The following is a 17,226-nucleotide window of genomic DNA, read 5'->3' on the forward strand; positions in this document are numbered from 1 at the left end:
TGCATAGAAATAAAAATTGTGCCTATACCATTAACAATATTAGAAGGCCACATATAATTTGCAAGCTTCATAAAACTCCCTTTTAAAAATTCTGCAAAGGGCGTCCCCAAATGCATGAGCTTCTGTTACAGCAACAGTTTGAGAGGCTTCAGTTACACAAAATATTGCCAGATCTGTTTAATTCTCATTTCTGGTGACAAGTCGTGCCACCGAATCAAATAAAAACATGTTTTGTAATGATTTCAGTGATGCTTTAAAGCCGACTGATTATATTCTGGAAGGGAGCGGGGAGCAAAAGAGCCAGATGCATTATGTCAATCAATGTGGATCTAAAAAGCTTCTTCTCCTTTGTCAGATGTGGGCTTGTGTGTGTGTGTGTGTGTGCAAGAACTATGGCCACCACTGTACAGTATAGTCGTGATGGTGATCTTATCTGAGCGTGTACATTGGGCTGGCAGAATGAAATGATGCAGCGTTATTTCTAATGAGAAGCTACTATATATAGACCGGTGATGTGCTGTGACAGCTGAGGTCGAGCGAGGAGGGTTAGGGAGCATGTGAGAAACGTAATGACTTAAAATACACGCCATTATTCTTGTCAATACTTAACCCTCGCAATGGGTTTTATTTAAATTGAAATACAATGAATTAAGCCAAGAAATCAGTATATACTGGATAGCCACAGTGTTTTTTTGTTTTCTTTTTGTACTTATTTGTTTGAAATTCGAACCTAATTACCAAAAAGAAGATATTTAAGTAGCCAATAAATTATTTTTCTGCATTTTTAGTTCTGTCTGACTACTGGTTAAATTGATTGGTGCAATATGTGGGGGCGCTAAAAATACATTGTTATAGCCTATCATTTATATTTCAACAGGCATAAGGGCAGTTAACCAGCTTTGGGGCTAACGTTAGCCGCCGTTTAGTCCCATTAGTCCCATTAGTCCCATTTGTGAGCACTCCCTACTGTACATTACTCTGGGAGTCTGTACATTAGTCACTTGATTTTACAGAACATCTAAATCGCTGCGAGTATTGACAGTTTGTTCATTTGTCTTTACCACAACTGGACCCATGAAGGAGAAACAGCAAACACTAGCTATACACCCCCTCCTTTCTATGTGAGAATAGTGAGTGTGCGGGAGCTTGACATTGGCACAGGTGTTTAAATAAAGCAAACCAAAAGTAACATATTGTAGGAATCACAACACTAACTGACCTAGAAAAGGCATCTTGTATCAATGTTTGTACTGTAAGCTAAATAATTAGTAGTGCACAACAAGTTGACAGCACGTCTCCTACATATACTATCCCTCGAATGTCATTCAACTGACGCCGTCAAAAGAATTTTTATGCTCTATTGAAAAATACGTAGGCCTACATAGCTGCACTATCATTATTGCGCCTTATGGCTGGTTCAGACTACACAATATCAGCTCGACGCGGCCGTCGTAGGGCGTCGGCTCAGATCGGGAACGACAATGAGTGTTGTGTGCGATAATCGATCGTTTTATCTCCTGTAGTGAGTCATAGTAGACGACAACTGACGCCGCGTCTGGGACGTATCACGCACGTCGGGAAAGACGACCAGCGATGATTGGTCAGCGGGCCGAAGTGTCGACGAGTCTGTCATGTCACGACAAGAATTTATGACTCTCAATCGCCTAATCTGACATAGTGACCATCATAACCGACAAAAATATTGTGTAGTCTGAACCAGACATTACACAAAAAGTGAGGAGAATTGAAATTTCAGTTCAACTTTAACATGCAATGGTTATAAACTTTACTTTTGTTAAAAAATTGGTCTAAAAAAGAGAAACACAAACAGAAAGTCATGCTTACCTGTATTAGGATGTCCATACCACTGGCTGTGTCTGTTAATGAGATCAACTCTTTTTGCATCTGGTCCACCCATTCCTTTATCCTAAGAACACAAAAAAAAACAATCAATCAGCCAACCGATCCTCATTTGATGGAAAGCTTCGGATTGGCCTGCACAGTTGAATCAAATTTGTTGAGCTGCTCCAATCCCATCCAGTTTGAATACAGCCCACATGATCACATGACCTAAGATTTATTGCTTACTATTACAATATTCTAAAAAAAAATCTGTATTGATTCAGGGAGGGAAAGCATGAAATAATAATGTTTAGCCAAGTGAATACATTGCTCTACTCCACATGAGCTGGCGAGAGCTATTCATAGCTGTCAGCGCGAGAGTGTCACATCCTCGGGGGTGAGATGCTGGTTAATGTATTCTTCTGATGAGAAAGAGGACAGAAAGAGGAAAGAGGAAGGGACAGAGAAGAGCACGAGAGACACAAACTTCCATTTATTGGACTTTACACTTTGTTTTATGACTTTAAAACACCTAAGTAGGATCAGAACATATCTTATACAACCAGTAGTATTCTATGACCCCTATGTGAATATCTGTGTGTCCATGAACACATCTAAACTCTCAATTACCAGCATGTCTAAACTGTTATTAATCAACTTTATGCCTTGTAACTTAGCCACGAGGATTTTAAGGATACCAGTTCCTTATACGAACTCCCTGACATTCAGTTCAGTTCAAGTTATGTGTGGGGGCGTGCATGAGTGTACGTGGGGTCGCCGTGACACGGTATCCATCATACGCCTTCACTGTCAAAACACCAATGAATCTGACCCTACAAGCACTGTACAAAGTTATTTGTTTATTTTCAAGGTAGACTTGTTTTACACAAGCGTCCTGATTACGCATTTATTTGCCCTTCAACAAAAAATTATTCAACATATTACACTCTTACCAAGAGTTAGGGGAGAGGGTCAAAGGAACTGTCATGGGCTTTTTTCACACGCCACCACTGCGCTCCGAAACCCAATATTTCCAATGGCTTGCGCACAATGTGTTCTGTGTGAAAGGCCCATCATGCAGTAAATATGAAACTAAAGCACAGGCCTGTTGGCTTATCTAGCTTATTAAACAGTGAAAACAGCTAACCTGACTCTGTCACATGCTGACACAAAATCTGCCTACTAGCACCTGTAACCCTAAGAAGTGTCATATATACACTGTACATCCATGATACGTAATCAACCCTCCCCCACGATTGGCCGTGGTTTCAGCGCACACAACCCCAGCGTTTCAGAGCAGAGCATACTGCTTATTTTTTCATGAATTTGAAACCTAATTTTATACACTTGGCAGTTTATTTGAATCATTCAAATTTGGCGGTGAAACAAAACTTTTGCTTTACTTAAGAAGAAGAAATTTCTTCTTAAGAACAGTTGGCGAACAAGGCACAATCTTCTCATCTCATCTCACTCTCAGCAAGAAAACAAATACGCATATTTCCCAAAATGTCGATCTATTCCTTTAAACTGACTGAAATCATTGAAATTTTGATATTTTATGGGTGTGTTTTTGTCTTGTTTGCAAACTTTCATCAAGTGCTGATGTAGAAATTTTTCAGCAAAAGCAATTTCCACAGGTGATGAATTTTTTGTGTATTTATTTTTATTGTCTCCCGCTGCTCAACTGCACATAACACACTCCGAACACTCTGTACTGTAAGTACACCTACAGTACAAACCCTCCCACGGCTCCTTTACCACAGCCGATAAAAAATACATGACATAATCCATAAAGAAAATTACCCTTTCTCCCCCGCAGTGTGAATTAACCTCTCCACCTTCCACACACACACTGCTGAGGGGCCTTTGACACACGAACCCCGTCTATGTTGTCTTATTTAAAAAATACAGTGTAATGTGAGCGGGGTTAGCTCACCCTGGAAACGTGTATACTGTAGCCACCACATTTAGCCCTCTGAGAGACAGCTGCTTGCGGCTGAGGGCAGATTTAGGATCGGCGTACTGTACTGTCAGCACATAGCGCTTTCAACCCACCATCATGATCACAAGCACATGTATGCACACACACATACTGCAGGTAAATGGGAAAATAAGAGGCTGTAATCTCCTACAAATTACTTCAAATTGAACTTTTATTGCTGGTTGCTATGGCTGCTGTAGACTGTCAAGATAAGGTCCACTGGCCATAGCGAGCAGGTGTGTGTTTTGTTATGCATGTGACTTTTTCAAATAAGCTCAGTTGGCCTTGAGCAAGAAGGGTGGGCCATTACAACAGGTGTCTAATGTGAAAACTGTGAGTGTGGTTGGATGGTTATGCTCCATCAAAGAAGAGATGTTCAATGCCACATTCCATTAATAATTCATTAAATGGACTGTATGTAATTTTTTACACGTGTAAACGCTTTTTAATAGTTTTTTATTGCCAGTGTGGGAACAGGTTGTGACCTATAACCGAAAAAATTAGACCGTTCGCAACTTTCTGGGTTTCCACTTTCAGCCTGTAGACTGCTTTTAATGTGAGGAATGCGCGAAGTTTTTTTCTGAGAAAATCCAACAGATGTGACATCATGCACGCTCGCAAGTTCCTTTACTCTCTTAAGCTCCGCTACAACAAACGACCAGCCCCCGCCACAACTTAGACTCCAACACAAACTCCACGGACGCACAAAAAAACAAAGTTATAGCTAGTGAAGCCTGTCTTGCAAAACAGGAATGTGACCCGACGTCGGAGGAAAATAGGATCAACATCGGGCCATCGGGCGACTCATGGAGAGATTTGGTTTTAGGTATCAAAACGGACCCCGAGCTGGCAAAATTCCTCTTGGTTAAGCTCGGCAGGCAGGCTAACATTACTTCCGAGCATGTGAAATATACAGTGATGTTGTGGTTTTAGCTGTCAATCAGTCTCGTGTGTGTCGCCTCGCTGTTTTGACGGATGCTCGCTGGCGTCTACGTAGCTCGAGCAACAGGACGCTGACTGTCATCGAGTTAACGGCCACAGGTGTCCCTGTTAACAAGCAATTTCTGATTCTCACATATAGCCCCTTTAATAAAAAATCTACATTGAGTGTTGCAGAACACACGTTCCAAGTTAAGTTGCATTAGCGACTGGCCATGAACTCTAGACGACACTAATCGTGTTTGCAGAGCTTCTTTGTAGAACCCTAATGAGGAGAGGACAATAAAACATGATCCGGGGAAAGTGCCTAACTACACTAGTTGTGGTAAATTCGTTCCCTCACTTGTCTGCAGCAGCTTGGCGGTTTCTACATGAGGTCAGTTTGTAATAGGATAAAACTCACTGCTAATGACTAATAGTTTGTGCTAGAAATTTTTAAATCTCTCTGATCTTGGTTTTATAAAATCTCTTGGGTAAAAAACAGAGCGTTCTGATTACCCATCTTCCTCTTCCTCCAGTAAAGGGTGCAAACATTCCCTGCATTACATCAGGATGTGTGGCTTTCTCCTAAGTGTAGAAAGAGTGTACGTTTCTTTATTAATAGAAGCAGGCTGAGGAAGTGGTCTTTTAATGAAGAAAAGTGCAAAAATAAAAAAAGTACTAAATGAGAGGATGGAAACTAGGAGCAGGACGTGGAAAAATGAGATAGCATCATTATCCCCTCCCATTGCTCAGCTCCTGTTCTGCCCCTCTCTCCTTAGGGAAATTGGAGAGGGGGGGCAACATGTAACGGAAGGAAGCGTCCGAAATGGCTGGTGAGCCATGTAGAGCCGCCCGGCTTGTACAGCGGTTGCAGACTGCAGGGCTGGGAATGAGAGGAGCCACGTGAAACTCAGCCAAGTGTGAGACCTGCTGGCATTACAAGCCTCTTTTCTCTCACACTTGTCTCATCGAGTCATTACTATCAGCCACTTGTGAAGCACGTCGTTTTTCTGACAGGCAAGACCACTTTTCTTTTGTTCTTTTTGCCAGTTGTGGTCTCTCACTATACTTGCTTATTTTGAAAAGGTACAAAAGTCCAATATACTTGTGAATGTAATACGTCCCCAATATGTGTCCCATAGAGTAGTCTAAAGGGCGCCTCGGTGCGTCAGTATCAGATGCCGAGGGAGACTAACCAAGCGTCAGTAGTTGACGAGTTGGGAGTGAAAACGGGTTGGAAATGTAGAATCCAGTGTTTTTTGAGGGCTTGACCTGTACTTGAGGATATCTCAGGCTCAATATAAACAATTTGTTTTTAATCCATCCCCCAAATTTATGGAAAAAACACAATATTAAATCGCTTGAGTCCCCCTTTAAAGAGGTGTCCAGAGTGTTGGGGTTTTTGCCATCCTTTTCTTTAGCAACTGCATTGAAACAATAGTCAACAGTTGTCTCATTCTTGTACTTACTTCGCTGCTATGATGTTATTTTTGATCAGTATCTATTTATTAGTAATAACTTGTATTTTATAATGCTTGTTGGCACAAGATTACAGGATTACCCACTCCCCTGGTCACTCTTTGGACTAGCCAGGAAGTTGCCAAAGTAACTGTTATGAAGTCAATAACTTAAAATAATCCTGACTTTAGTCCTTTATGTGATACAAGCGACTACTACTGCTTGCTGGGAGTCTACAGGAATGGGCCACATGTTGCAGCAGCTTGTGTTTGACCATGTCTGTGACATCTAGTACTGCAAACTCCACTGTGATGCTTCCAGCCAGCAGTGGCTCTCTCAGGATGAAATACAATTAAATAAAAGTGCTTATAGGTCATTCTGCCAGGTGGGAAATATCTGTCAAAGTGCACTACCAAATGTGCGTAAAACTTTCAGAAAAAGGCAAGGCTAGCAGTAACAGAAATAGACTTTTCAGACAGCATTCCTGTGCTGAGCTGGAAATGAGCCATGGTCTTAAACATGGCACACACACTTTGGGCCTGGACGGGTTTCACACTTGTCAAGAGCTGCGATGAGAAGCTCTGATACCTCAGCATGTTGTTTTGTGATAGTGAAATGTGACTCGAGGTGCACGCAGTACAGATCACCACGGGTTCACTGACTTTAGAGAGTTGGAGACACACCTGGTTGGAGTTTAGACGAACAGATCACGGTCTGATATGAGGGACTGAAAAGATGACATTAAAATTTCATCAAGTTCTTTTCCATGTCCTCAGTCACAGGCACAAATGTGCCAGCGAGTTAAATGGTGTGAAATTAAATGAGGTGCCGGTGAGCGGTGTCGATATTACTGCAGATAGATAGTGACACACCACAATGCTGCAGACCAATTCAGAAAAACAGACACACAAGACGAAATACAGTCATCAGAAGTATGTGAAACTTTCTTAAATTAGCTCATTCCTCAACTAGTCCAGTGAGCATGTGTCTTAATTTGTGCTTTACTCAAAGTAGTCCCTCCCTCTTTCCTTTGGCCTCCATCCCTCTAATGACTGGAAGAGAAGCTGCCTCCGTTAGGCCAGCTGTCACATGTGTGTGTGTGTGTGTGTGTGTGTGTGTGTGTGTGTGTGTACATGTACATGTGTGTGTGTCAACGTCCGTATGTAACCAGAGCAGCGGGTCTTTCAGAGGCCAGTGGGGGAGGTGGCCCAGGGTCAAAGGTCAACAGGACAGGTGCAGCTCCTAATGTAATGAAGTGGGCGTGACCCATTTGTGCATGTGTTATACAACCTGCCATTCAAGAGTGATGGACTGGTGCATGACAAAAGCACCGGAGAACAATTTAGAGTATGAACAATTAGCACGGACTACGACATCTATGCTACACTAATCAATATTTGTAATAATGTTTCCAGCAGCAGCAGGAGGCAGCTGTTTGCAAGGGAAGGGCTCTGATAAACCCGCTGTATATGTTACCTCCCTTTAATCAGCATTATTTGCCACCTTAAAGAAGTGGGAAATAAGGAAGAACTTCTAGGAAAACCCTGACACACCATTAAAATAAAAACAAATAGCCTTGCTCTGCCAAACTGTCCAATCAGAGGGGTGAACACAGGGAAGTGGTCCCAGAATAGAGAGCATGACTCAGCATTAAAGCACTGCTGCCTTACCTCTGACCACATTTACCCCTCCGGTTGAGCAGCGTGTGACTGAGAGGAGGGGGTTTCTACACTTCAAAACCACAGCCTCAGGCCTTTCGCTGTTGTGCAGCTATTTAATACACTTTAGTTGGGTTAATACACTTGAGGGATAGTCGGCTCAGGAAGTGAATATGCTTCAACACTCAAAAACTATAAACATGAAAGTCTCTTGGGGTCCCGTTCGTCAGGAAACTGTTTAGATTGAAGAATTATTCAAGATCCTTAAAGTAAGAGCAGCTACAACTCACATTCTGGATTGAATTATTGAAAGGATATTTCTGCTTGATTACAATTTGGGTCTTATTTTCATTGTTTTGGCCATCATGACCATTCCATCCATAAAAACAGATAGGGCAAGCATTTAAAAAAAAAACAACATAGAAATTTCTCAACCTTTTTAGCCAAAATGCAGGAGACTAGAGGTGGGAATCACCAGAGGCCTCTGGATACAATATCATCACGATACTAAAGTCACAATATGATCTTATTGCAATTTTAAACATTTTACGATATGCTGAGTATTGCGATAAGATATATTGCGATTTATTACCTTTTTTCAACTGTAAATTATGCAAGTTTGTCAACATCTGTTTTATACAATAAGATACAATTTTCACTCTGTTCATCTCAGAGTTTTTATTCACATATCTTGAGGTCAGAGGTCAAGCGACCCCTTTTGAAAATGGACATGCCAGTTTTTCCTCGCCAAAATTTAGCGTAACTTTGGAGCGTTATTTAACGTTCTTCCCGACAAGGTAACGTGACATGGTTGGTACCAATAGATTCCTTAGGTTTTCTAGTTTTAAATGATAACATCTTTACTCTAGCTTTAAGACTGATCCCGCTACAACCTCTGAAAACAAAATAGCGTCCAGGCCGTCGGATTGTTAAGAGGTTAATAGTTTATATAATAAAAGATCGATAGTTGACGTCCGTGTATCGATAAAATATTGCCACGCAAAATATCGCATTACTATGCTGTATCCATTTTTTCACCAACCCCTAAACAAGACGTCCTTAAAGTACAGTAATTTGAATAGCTACCATTCCATGACAACTGAGCATACCCCATCTGCTGAGGAAGATCATGTTATACTATCGAAAGCTCCAGAACAACTACTGTAGGGACCTCGTGTAGACTGTTTTTGTCGAATACCTGAACTGCCAATTGCTACTTAAATGTCATCATGTTTGCAGAATTAATAACTTGAATCCAATATTATCACTGATTGAATTGACAGCCAAAACTTTGAAAACAAGACCAACGTTGTAATAAACCACAATTACTTTGAGTCGACCTCAAACTGTCCTTGACTATCACTTCATTTCTACTTTTACCTCCATCCAACGTTCAGATAAAAAAGCTCACAGTTGGGCTGTTACAAGGGGGTTTGCGAGAGTTTGTAATCCGACTTTAAAAGACGGTTCCCTGATGGAGTTCATGGACAGAAGAATGGGAAGATTTTACCTTCAAGCCCGTCTTTACTTTCATACCGAACTTATTCCTATATGCTCTTTTTCTAGAAAGAAAGCAGCGAGGGGAACTTTAAATAAATACCCTGTAGACTGTATTCTTATGCTTTGGGCTGTCAAAAGTATTGGAACAGTTTGTCATAAAACACTTCTTCACGTCTCGCTGGTTAGCAGGCGGTGGCTGCTTCAAGTCCTCTCATCTCAGCTGAAACTATTGGTATTAATAGTCTAATGTCATGCAGCGTGCATGCCATATCCTTGATCAACAGGGGAGGAGAAAGGAGTACAACTAGGGAGAAGCGCAGCCGTTTCTTTCACCACGACGACCTTACGCTGTCATTCAGCAGCAGAAGTTTTTAAAGTGTGTATTATTTCTATAGCTTCATAACACGTTTGTTTATTTTCTGTTTCCTTCTGTTTTTACAGAGGGATAAACCTGACACAAAGTAAACACCCTGAGCCGAGTGAAAGACCAGAAAAATAGATCCAGCAACGTTGAACGCTACATCACTCCGACTCAAACGCCAAAAAACGCCGCCTCACGACTGATCCAAGGCCCCAGCACGCTTTTGAGAATCCAAAGGGCTCAATATCCAATCTCGGAGTTTCCACTCCGGCACCCTCTCGTCTTGTAAACATCCTCATGTTTTTATACTCCGAAACCCAGTCTGCGGATCCACATTTGATCTCTTAATACCATCGAAAGCGTCACGGAGGAATCATCCGACAGCAAAATACTCTTTGCTTTATTTTTTTTTCTTTCTCTTCCTTTCCTGTCGCATCATGTTGTGGAGTCGTGGTTTCCAGCACCGGGAGACAGCTTGAAACCTTAAATCCTCCTCTGATAGTAGTAATTTGGGCTTCTAATCTGTTCTTAGAGAGAGACAAGGCTGACACCATTACAGGAAGGAGAGAAAAAAAAAAGAAAAGATGGGGATGTTTGAGGATGGCAGCTTGGATGTAATTGAGCCACTGGGGGGATAGCTAATAAGAGCTCTGACGACGAAGCAAGGCGTCTAATAAGCAACGAGCCTGACAGAGCTTTGTGGAAGACGGAACAGTCACTTTCTTTGTGCCTTTTCCCCTCCTTCCTCACACTCCCTTTGTCATTCTTGTGTAAATTCATCACCTATTGCTTCCTTTGGTTGCTTGGGTCCATCTCTGCCGATTCTTTCCTCTTCATTTCTTCTGTATTCCCTCTTTCCTTCCACCTCTCTGTTGTGTATAAAACTTTATTTTCTTATAGCTTACATTTTCATCTAACGAACACATAATGAATAGCCTTATTTGCAACCAAACGCTACTCATTTTCATCTCTAAATGAACTCGTAATGACAGAAACGTCTTTCCTTCGTCCTCCTCCCCTCTCCCCTCCTCTCCCATGTATCACCACGGAGCACAAAAGGAGACAAGTGATGATATCTTCTCCTTTATTGAGGTCAATAACACCATAATTGCAGGCTTCGTAAATGTCTCGCGGCCTCATTATCTCTTATGGCAGGACGTTATTGATATTTCTGCCGCTCTTCTGCCATTTTCGCTCTCGGCGAGTCAGTCGGAGCCTTTTACCGCGGCCCCCTGCCTGGATCTGAAGAGCCGCGTTTAAGTGAAGCCTTGACAACAGTATTTTCGGCGCTCTATCTAGCACTTATGTTTGGGGTGTATTACAGCTGTGCACGAGCCGACGAGACATTGTATGAGATCATTACCAAAATGATGGGGCGGGTGCTGGTGGGGCAATCATGAACTGATAGAGCAGGTGTGGTTACAGGAAGCTGATTTAGTGGGATTGGTTTATCAGGTGAACTTATGGCCAAAGACAAACAGCTTTGTGTTGACTTGTTTTGCTCAGTTTGAAGCTACACCACAGGTATTTACTGTATAAAAGACAACAAGCCAGACTAGAGAGGTATTTAAAAGCTGTTACTGAATTGCTTTCTCAATTAACCACCATACGAGAGGGACTTTTAGAGGTCAGATTAGGGCTTTTTTTTAATGAAGTAAGGTTACAGTAAAGGCCCAAACGCCCTGAAGGCGATAAATGACGTGCCCCATTTGATGCATGTCAATTGGTGCTCATATGGCGCGGTGCAGGTATCGGATTTGAAATGCCAACACCACCGAACTATCAGTATTTTAGGATAAGTTCATTTGTCATTTTAACCAATGAAAGGGACAATAGTATAATTTGTTAGGCCTGTCAATCGCATGATTGTCCATAGTTAATCATGACTAATCGAAAATGAATCACACATTTTTTATCTGTTCAAAATGTACCTTAAAAGGGAGATTTGTCAAGTATTTAATACTCTTATCAACATGGGAGTGGGCAAATATGCTGCTTTATGCAAGTGTATGTATATATTTATTATTGAAAGTCAATGAACAACACAAAACAATGACAAATATTGTCCAGAAACTGGATAACTGAACTGAATACTGCATTTAGCATAAAGAAAATATGCTCAAATCACAACATGGCAAACTCAGGCCCAACAGGCAACAACAGCTGTCAGTGTGTTGACTCGACTATGACTTGCCCCAAACTGCATGTGATTATCATAAAGTGAGCATGTCTGTAAAGGGGAGACTCGTGGGTACCCATAGAACACATTTTCATTCACATATCTTGAGGTCAGAGGTCAAGGGACCCCTTTAGAAAATGGCCAAGACAGTTTTTCCTTGCCAAAATTTAGCGTAAGTTTGGAGCGTTATTTAACCATTCATTAATTTATCCATTCACAAGAATTCACATTCCAAGAAATGTCTATCAACAAAGTCAGACCGGGCCATGTGGTTACAGTCTGTCCGCTGCCACAGAGGGCCGGGGGTCAGACTCTCTCCCCCCTACCCTTGCCCACGTTTGACCTCACACTCTGGGCCGCGGCTCGCTGGGACTGACTCGCCGTCCCCCTAGCGCCAAGTCGGCCTCGTCCACACCCTCCATGTCAAAAGGCATATACGTCCTGACAGAGCTAACAGCTCCCATTGTATCACCTCTCCCAGCAGGTGTCTGGACACATTAACTCGGAGGGAACAGAATTGTTGTGACACCTGCAAGTGTTTGTACTCGCTGCGGAGCAATCGCACCTGCTGGGGTGATTCCAGCACAATACTAAAGAACGACGACAGCGGATAATTAATATTATACCTCCTGTGTGTGCACAAGAATATGGGTCAAGTTGGCGACTATTTCCTTCATGAAATGTCCAGGACAAAGAAATAATGACTGATGTCATTATCAAGTCAAGTAATGGATTAAATATCTAAAATAAAGCTTGTAAAAATACATAGGAAACATGGCACTTTTCCTCACACTGTAATATAATTTAAATGTATATATTGTCTTTTCAGTCATAATTAAATGTTATTTTATTAAACAATTTGACTGTTTCCCCCTTTCTTGCTCACCCTCGCCCCTCCAGCTGTCTTTCTATCTGCTACATGTCATTCTGAACTCTGCTCAAATGACTAAACCTCCACATGCCTGTCACCTTCACACTTTCTGAGCAACCTCTCTACCCATCCATCCATACATCAATCCGACCATTTTGCCTCACCACACACACACAATTCTCGGACGCACGATGGGTATAAAGAGAGAGATTAGAGAGCCCCCCCCCCCGGCCAAAATGTCCAATTAACGTCAATCTCGACGCCTACACGAGCAGACTACTGTTAGTGCTGTACTGAGTACTAGTCTCCCTGATGGCTACGCACACTGTCCACTGTGGTGTAGTAATGTAGTGTAGTCTGGCATTAACAGCTCTTACACGCCAATATGACTCCATTAAGGGGCTCAGGGGAAGCCATCATGGGTCCACTTTTCTCTGTGTCTCTCAAAATATTACACATCAGACAGGCTTGTGGTGTCTCACAAGAGGTATTTGAAGCACTTAAAGCTGGGGTAGGCAGTTTTCTGGGAAAGGCGAAAAACTAGAATTACCGCCCCGCGATTGTATGCTTTCACCAACCACCCAAGTTACAGTTTACATCCATGTCTGTCCAAACTGTCATCACTTCGTCATTTAATCCTGTTAGATATTTCTGTGAAATTGTTATAATCAGCATATGAATTCTTAAGTTATCTCCAAAAACGTGTTTTGTGAGGTCACAGTGACCTTTGACCACCGAAATCTAATCAGTTCATCCTCGAGTCCAAGTGGATGTGTTGCCAAATTTGAAGAAAGGCGTTCCTGAGATATCGCGCTCACGAGAAAAAGGTCTGGATGAACGGATGGACAACCCGAAAACATAATGCGTCCAGCCACGGCTGTCATAAAAACACCAGCATTTGAAAATACATCCGTCCTCCTGCAGCTCTCCTCTGTCCTAAGCCCCTCCCACAAGACAAGCTTCATACAGTTACCAGTAGTACATTCATTTCAAACATTATCCCGATAGTGAAAAATATCGGAAATCAATCAAAATAAGCTTTCGATTTAGACCTTTGAAATCAGACTTTAAACTTTCAGTCACACACACACACAACCTCTTTCTTCAAATATTCTCTTCTCCTTTATCTCTACTACTTCTTCTCTTCTGTATCTTGTTTTACGTTGTTGTACAAAAGCCTTATCACTAAATAAACAATGAAATAAGGAAGGAAAGACACACGCCTGATTTACAACACAGCCTTAAAAACTACACTTCCCGTGCTTTATATTACATTATATACAGATGTGCTTCCTGTACAGGAGAGGGCTCCCGACCAAACAGCTGTTAGCTATTCCCGAGGTTGCCTGGGCAACGCTGCAATGGAAAATTCTCGGGAATTTCCATGTGGCAACGGATTGTGGGGGAAGTAATACAGCATCGGGGGTTGCTCCGTTACTCCCAGTTTTTCTTTACAGGGCAGGGGGGACATGATGACTTTTTTCTCATAAGGAATTCATGAGAAACTTAAACCAGACACTGAAGGAACACTCGCATAAACAACGAGTCCGCACAATACGAGCGGAGGGGAGATTTATGGGAAGCCCCCTGTCACGCTACACCCCTCTGTCCTGTATCTTTACCAACATCTGAGGCTTGCCTAAATATAGCCAGGGTTGAGATTGGGGCAAAGGGGAGGGAGTGGGAGAGAAGGAGAGAAAAAGTGGGAAAAGAGGGATAAAGATAAACTGTGAGAGAGGGTGAAAGAAAAGTGAGAGTGGAGAGCAAACAGTATCCATGGGCACAGATCGTGCACCCTTGCATGTAACAGATATAACCCGCCAGCTGCTTGACTCAAGGCATGCCTCCTGAAATATACCTGCTAGCACCAACTCTCTGGGGGCCGAGAGGTGCAAATCACAGCCAAGGAAACCCGATGCAAGCCCGAGCTGATCATTTCCACGATCTGCTCATTACATTTGAGTCATCCTCTTCAAAAACCTCCCCGTATTATCAGCCGTCGTAATCCAAGTTAGATTTGACACTGGAATCAAAGTCGAAGGAAAAATCGAATTTATCAACTTTAATTCCTTGATTATATTAGATGAGATATTTTAAATCCCTTCGTCTCTCCCAAAGCAAAGAAACAAGATCAAGGCTCTCTGATTCAATCAAGACACAAGGCCTGGAGCTTTTTTTTCCATTGACAAAAATACATTTGTAAAAAAAATTTAATAACAGACCAATGTGTTTGACACTGTGACTGTGTGATTTTTCCAGGGATATAGCCACATTTTCTGGTTCAAATCTTCTAGCGCCACAATGACGCATTAACAAGTTGTCTTAGCTGCGAGCCAACTTTTAAAATCACGACTCCCAGTATTTGTCTGATCGCAGCACTGCAGATTAAAGTCATGATTATCTGCTTTATCTCTATATTTATGTATAGTTTTTATTGTTGCAATATATCACATTTAATGAGCGAGCTGTTTCAGTAGCAGTGCATCCAAGCATCTGGGGTCCAGAGGAAGTTTGGCCGTGAAATAAGATGCATATGGGTGGGAACTGAGCCATATTCATTACAGGCCTCTGTCAGTGTCTCGGCCAGGGCTACTGGGATGTAACAAGTATCAAGACTGAGTCGAGACATCATGCAAGACAAAGTAAGGCAGAGAACCATCGAGGAAATTACACCGCATACATACATTTCTCAAAGAAAGCATTAAGAACCAGCCTGATCGCATGAAAAGGCGTATGAATGACACGATAATGGGCAAGGCATTTAGTGCCCAATTATAACGCCGTTCTTGCTTTTTGGCGTGTCATTTGTACGGCATGTAGTGTGTACTGACTGCAATGTAAACGCTTCCGTGTAAATGTGCTACGCTCAGAGCTAGTGATGTAAAGTAGAAAGTGATAAAGACTGCTTGCGATGGGAAGGTGGATGGGTCCAACAAACACAGGACTTTCAACCAGGTGGTGTTTTGTTTTGTTAAGTTACGTTAGTGACGTTTGCTACGTGCTTTTTAATGACGTTTGTGACGTGTTTTCCGTACTTATGTTCCGTTGTTTCTGTACATATTTTACCTATTTTAAGCCCAACCATGACGTTTTTCCTAAACCTAACTAAGGGTGCTTCAACACTTGCCCTGAAAAGCAGTCAATCGAACCATGGTGCGGGCCCAAACTACTGAACCAAGACCGCCTGAAAATGGTTCGGTTCCAAGCGGACTCCGTTGCGGTTCGTTTGTGGTGTTTGGGTTTAAAACTACTAATGAATCCATCCGCTGTCACTCACCAGAATTTGATTTCCTCACGTTGGTCCTGATGATGCAGGATGACAATCGCCAAAACCGTCCAATCAACGAGTTACCTGTCAGCTTGTCTAACTTCATGTTTACTCCTCTGGTTTGTTTGTAAAAAAGTCAGTGTGAACAGGAACCGGACCAGAATTAAAATGCAACAATATATAAGTCCCTTATTGGTCCGGAACAAATGAACCCAACTACAGGTGTGAAAGCACCCTAAATGGTTTTGTTGCCTAAACCTAACTGCGGGCGTTACCGTAGTTTTTTTGCGTGGCATACAAATGACACACAAAAGGTCAAAAAATGTGTCCTCATGACACACGGAATGTCCTTGCAATGTCATGCTATTTATAAACCTTTCTATGAGATCAGCGTGTAAGAACAGAGGTAGCTTGACCTTAATTCTCACTTGGTTTAAGAAAAAAAAAAGATATTTGGGGCAATGTGCTTATTCACTTTCTTGCCGAGAGTTAGATGAGATGATTAACGCCACTCTGGACCTTGTTTGCTTACAGATACCTCAGGAACCTACCCTATATAGTCGCATACATACACTCTCCCTGCTCACAACTGCCCATGCTGCTCTCTGTTCAGATGAAGTGCCTCCACACATTATGCCCACTGATCGCCAGAGACGAGGAGAACACGAGAAGCGTGGCTCTTTAGCTGGTTGAGCATGAAATCTAGTTAGCTTTTAAAAAAAAAAAAAAGAAGAAAAAAGCAAGTGGGAGAAATGGAGCAGAGGGTGACAGAAACTGAGGATATAGGGAGGATGGAGACTAAAGTGTGTCGGTGACTAAGGCCAAAGCCAGAAAGAAGCATATGATCGCGTGCTGGATTGGATGGCTGAATGCCTCGGCACATGATGACATAAAGATTTGGACATCTCTTGCATTTTTTCGGCTGTGAGGGTGGTAACAGTACACATGCGGCAAAATGTCCTTATACAATAGACATATGGGATCAAAAAGGCCAAGTAGTCTGGATTTTCCTTTCCGTCTCTTTTTCTATCTTTTTCTTTTTATCTCTCCTGATCTCTCCAGTGTGCTCGCTGGCGCCGAGATCTCTGGGGCACAAGTCTATGACATCAGACTTTGCATTTCAGATTCGATGATGTTAATCATCCGCCTTCGGGCAACGAAGAAAAAGAAGAGAGAGATAGGGAGCC

The 17,226-nt window shown here is 42.2% G+C and overlaps 1 protein-coding gene across 3 annotated transcripts in view; it reads right to left on the reverse strand.

The window, feature by feature from the left end:
* Positions 1–17,226, reverse strand: part of cacna2d1a (calcium channel, voltage-dependent, alpha 2/delta subunit 1a) — a 103,826-nt gene that overhangs the window by 83,186 nt on the left and 3,414 nt on the right. For all 3 annotated transcript variants that reach the window (XM_074625378.1, XM_074625379.1, XM_074625380.1), the window contains exon 2: positions 1,846–1,927. In XM_074625378.1, coding sequence (XP_074481479.1) covers positions 1,846–1,927 — 82 coding nt within the window. The remainder of the gene's footprint in view (positions 1–1,845; positions 1,928–17,226) is intronic.

This window comes from Sebastes fasciatus, chromosome 23 (genome assembly GCF_043250625.1).
Source record: "Sebastes fasciatus isolate fSebFas1 chromosome 23, fSebFas1.pri, whole genome shotgun sequence".
Taxonomy (NCBI): domain Eukaryota; kingdom Metazoa; phylum Chordata; class Actinopteri; order Perciformes; family Sebastidae; genus Sebastes; species Sebastes fasciatus.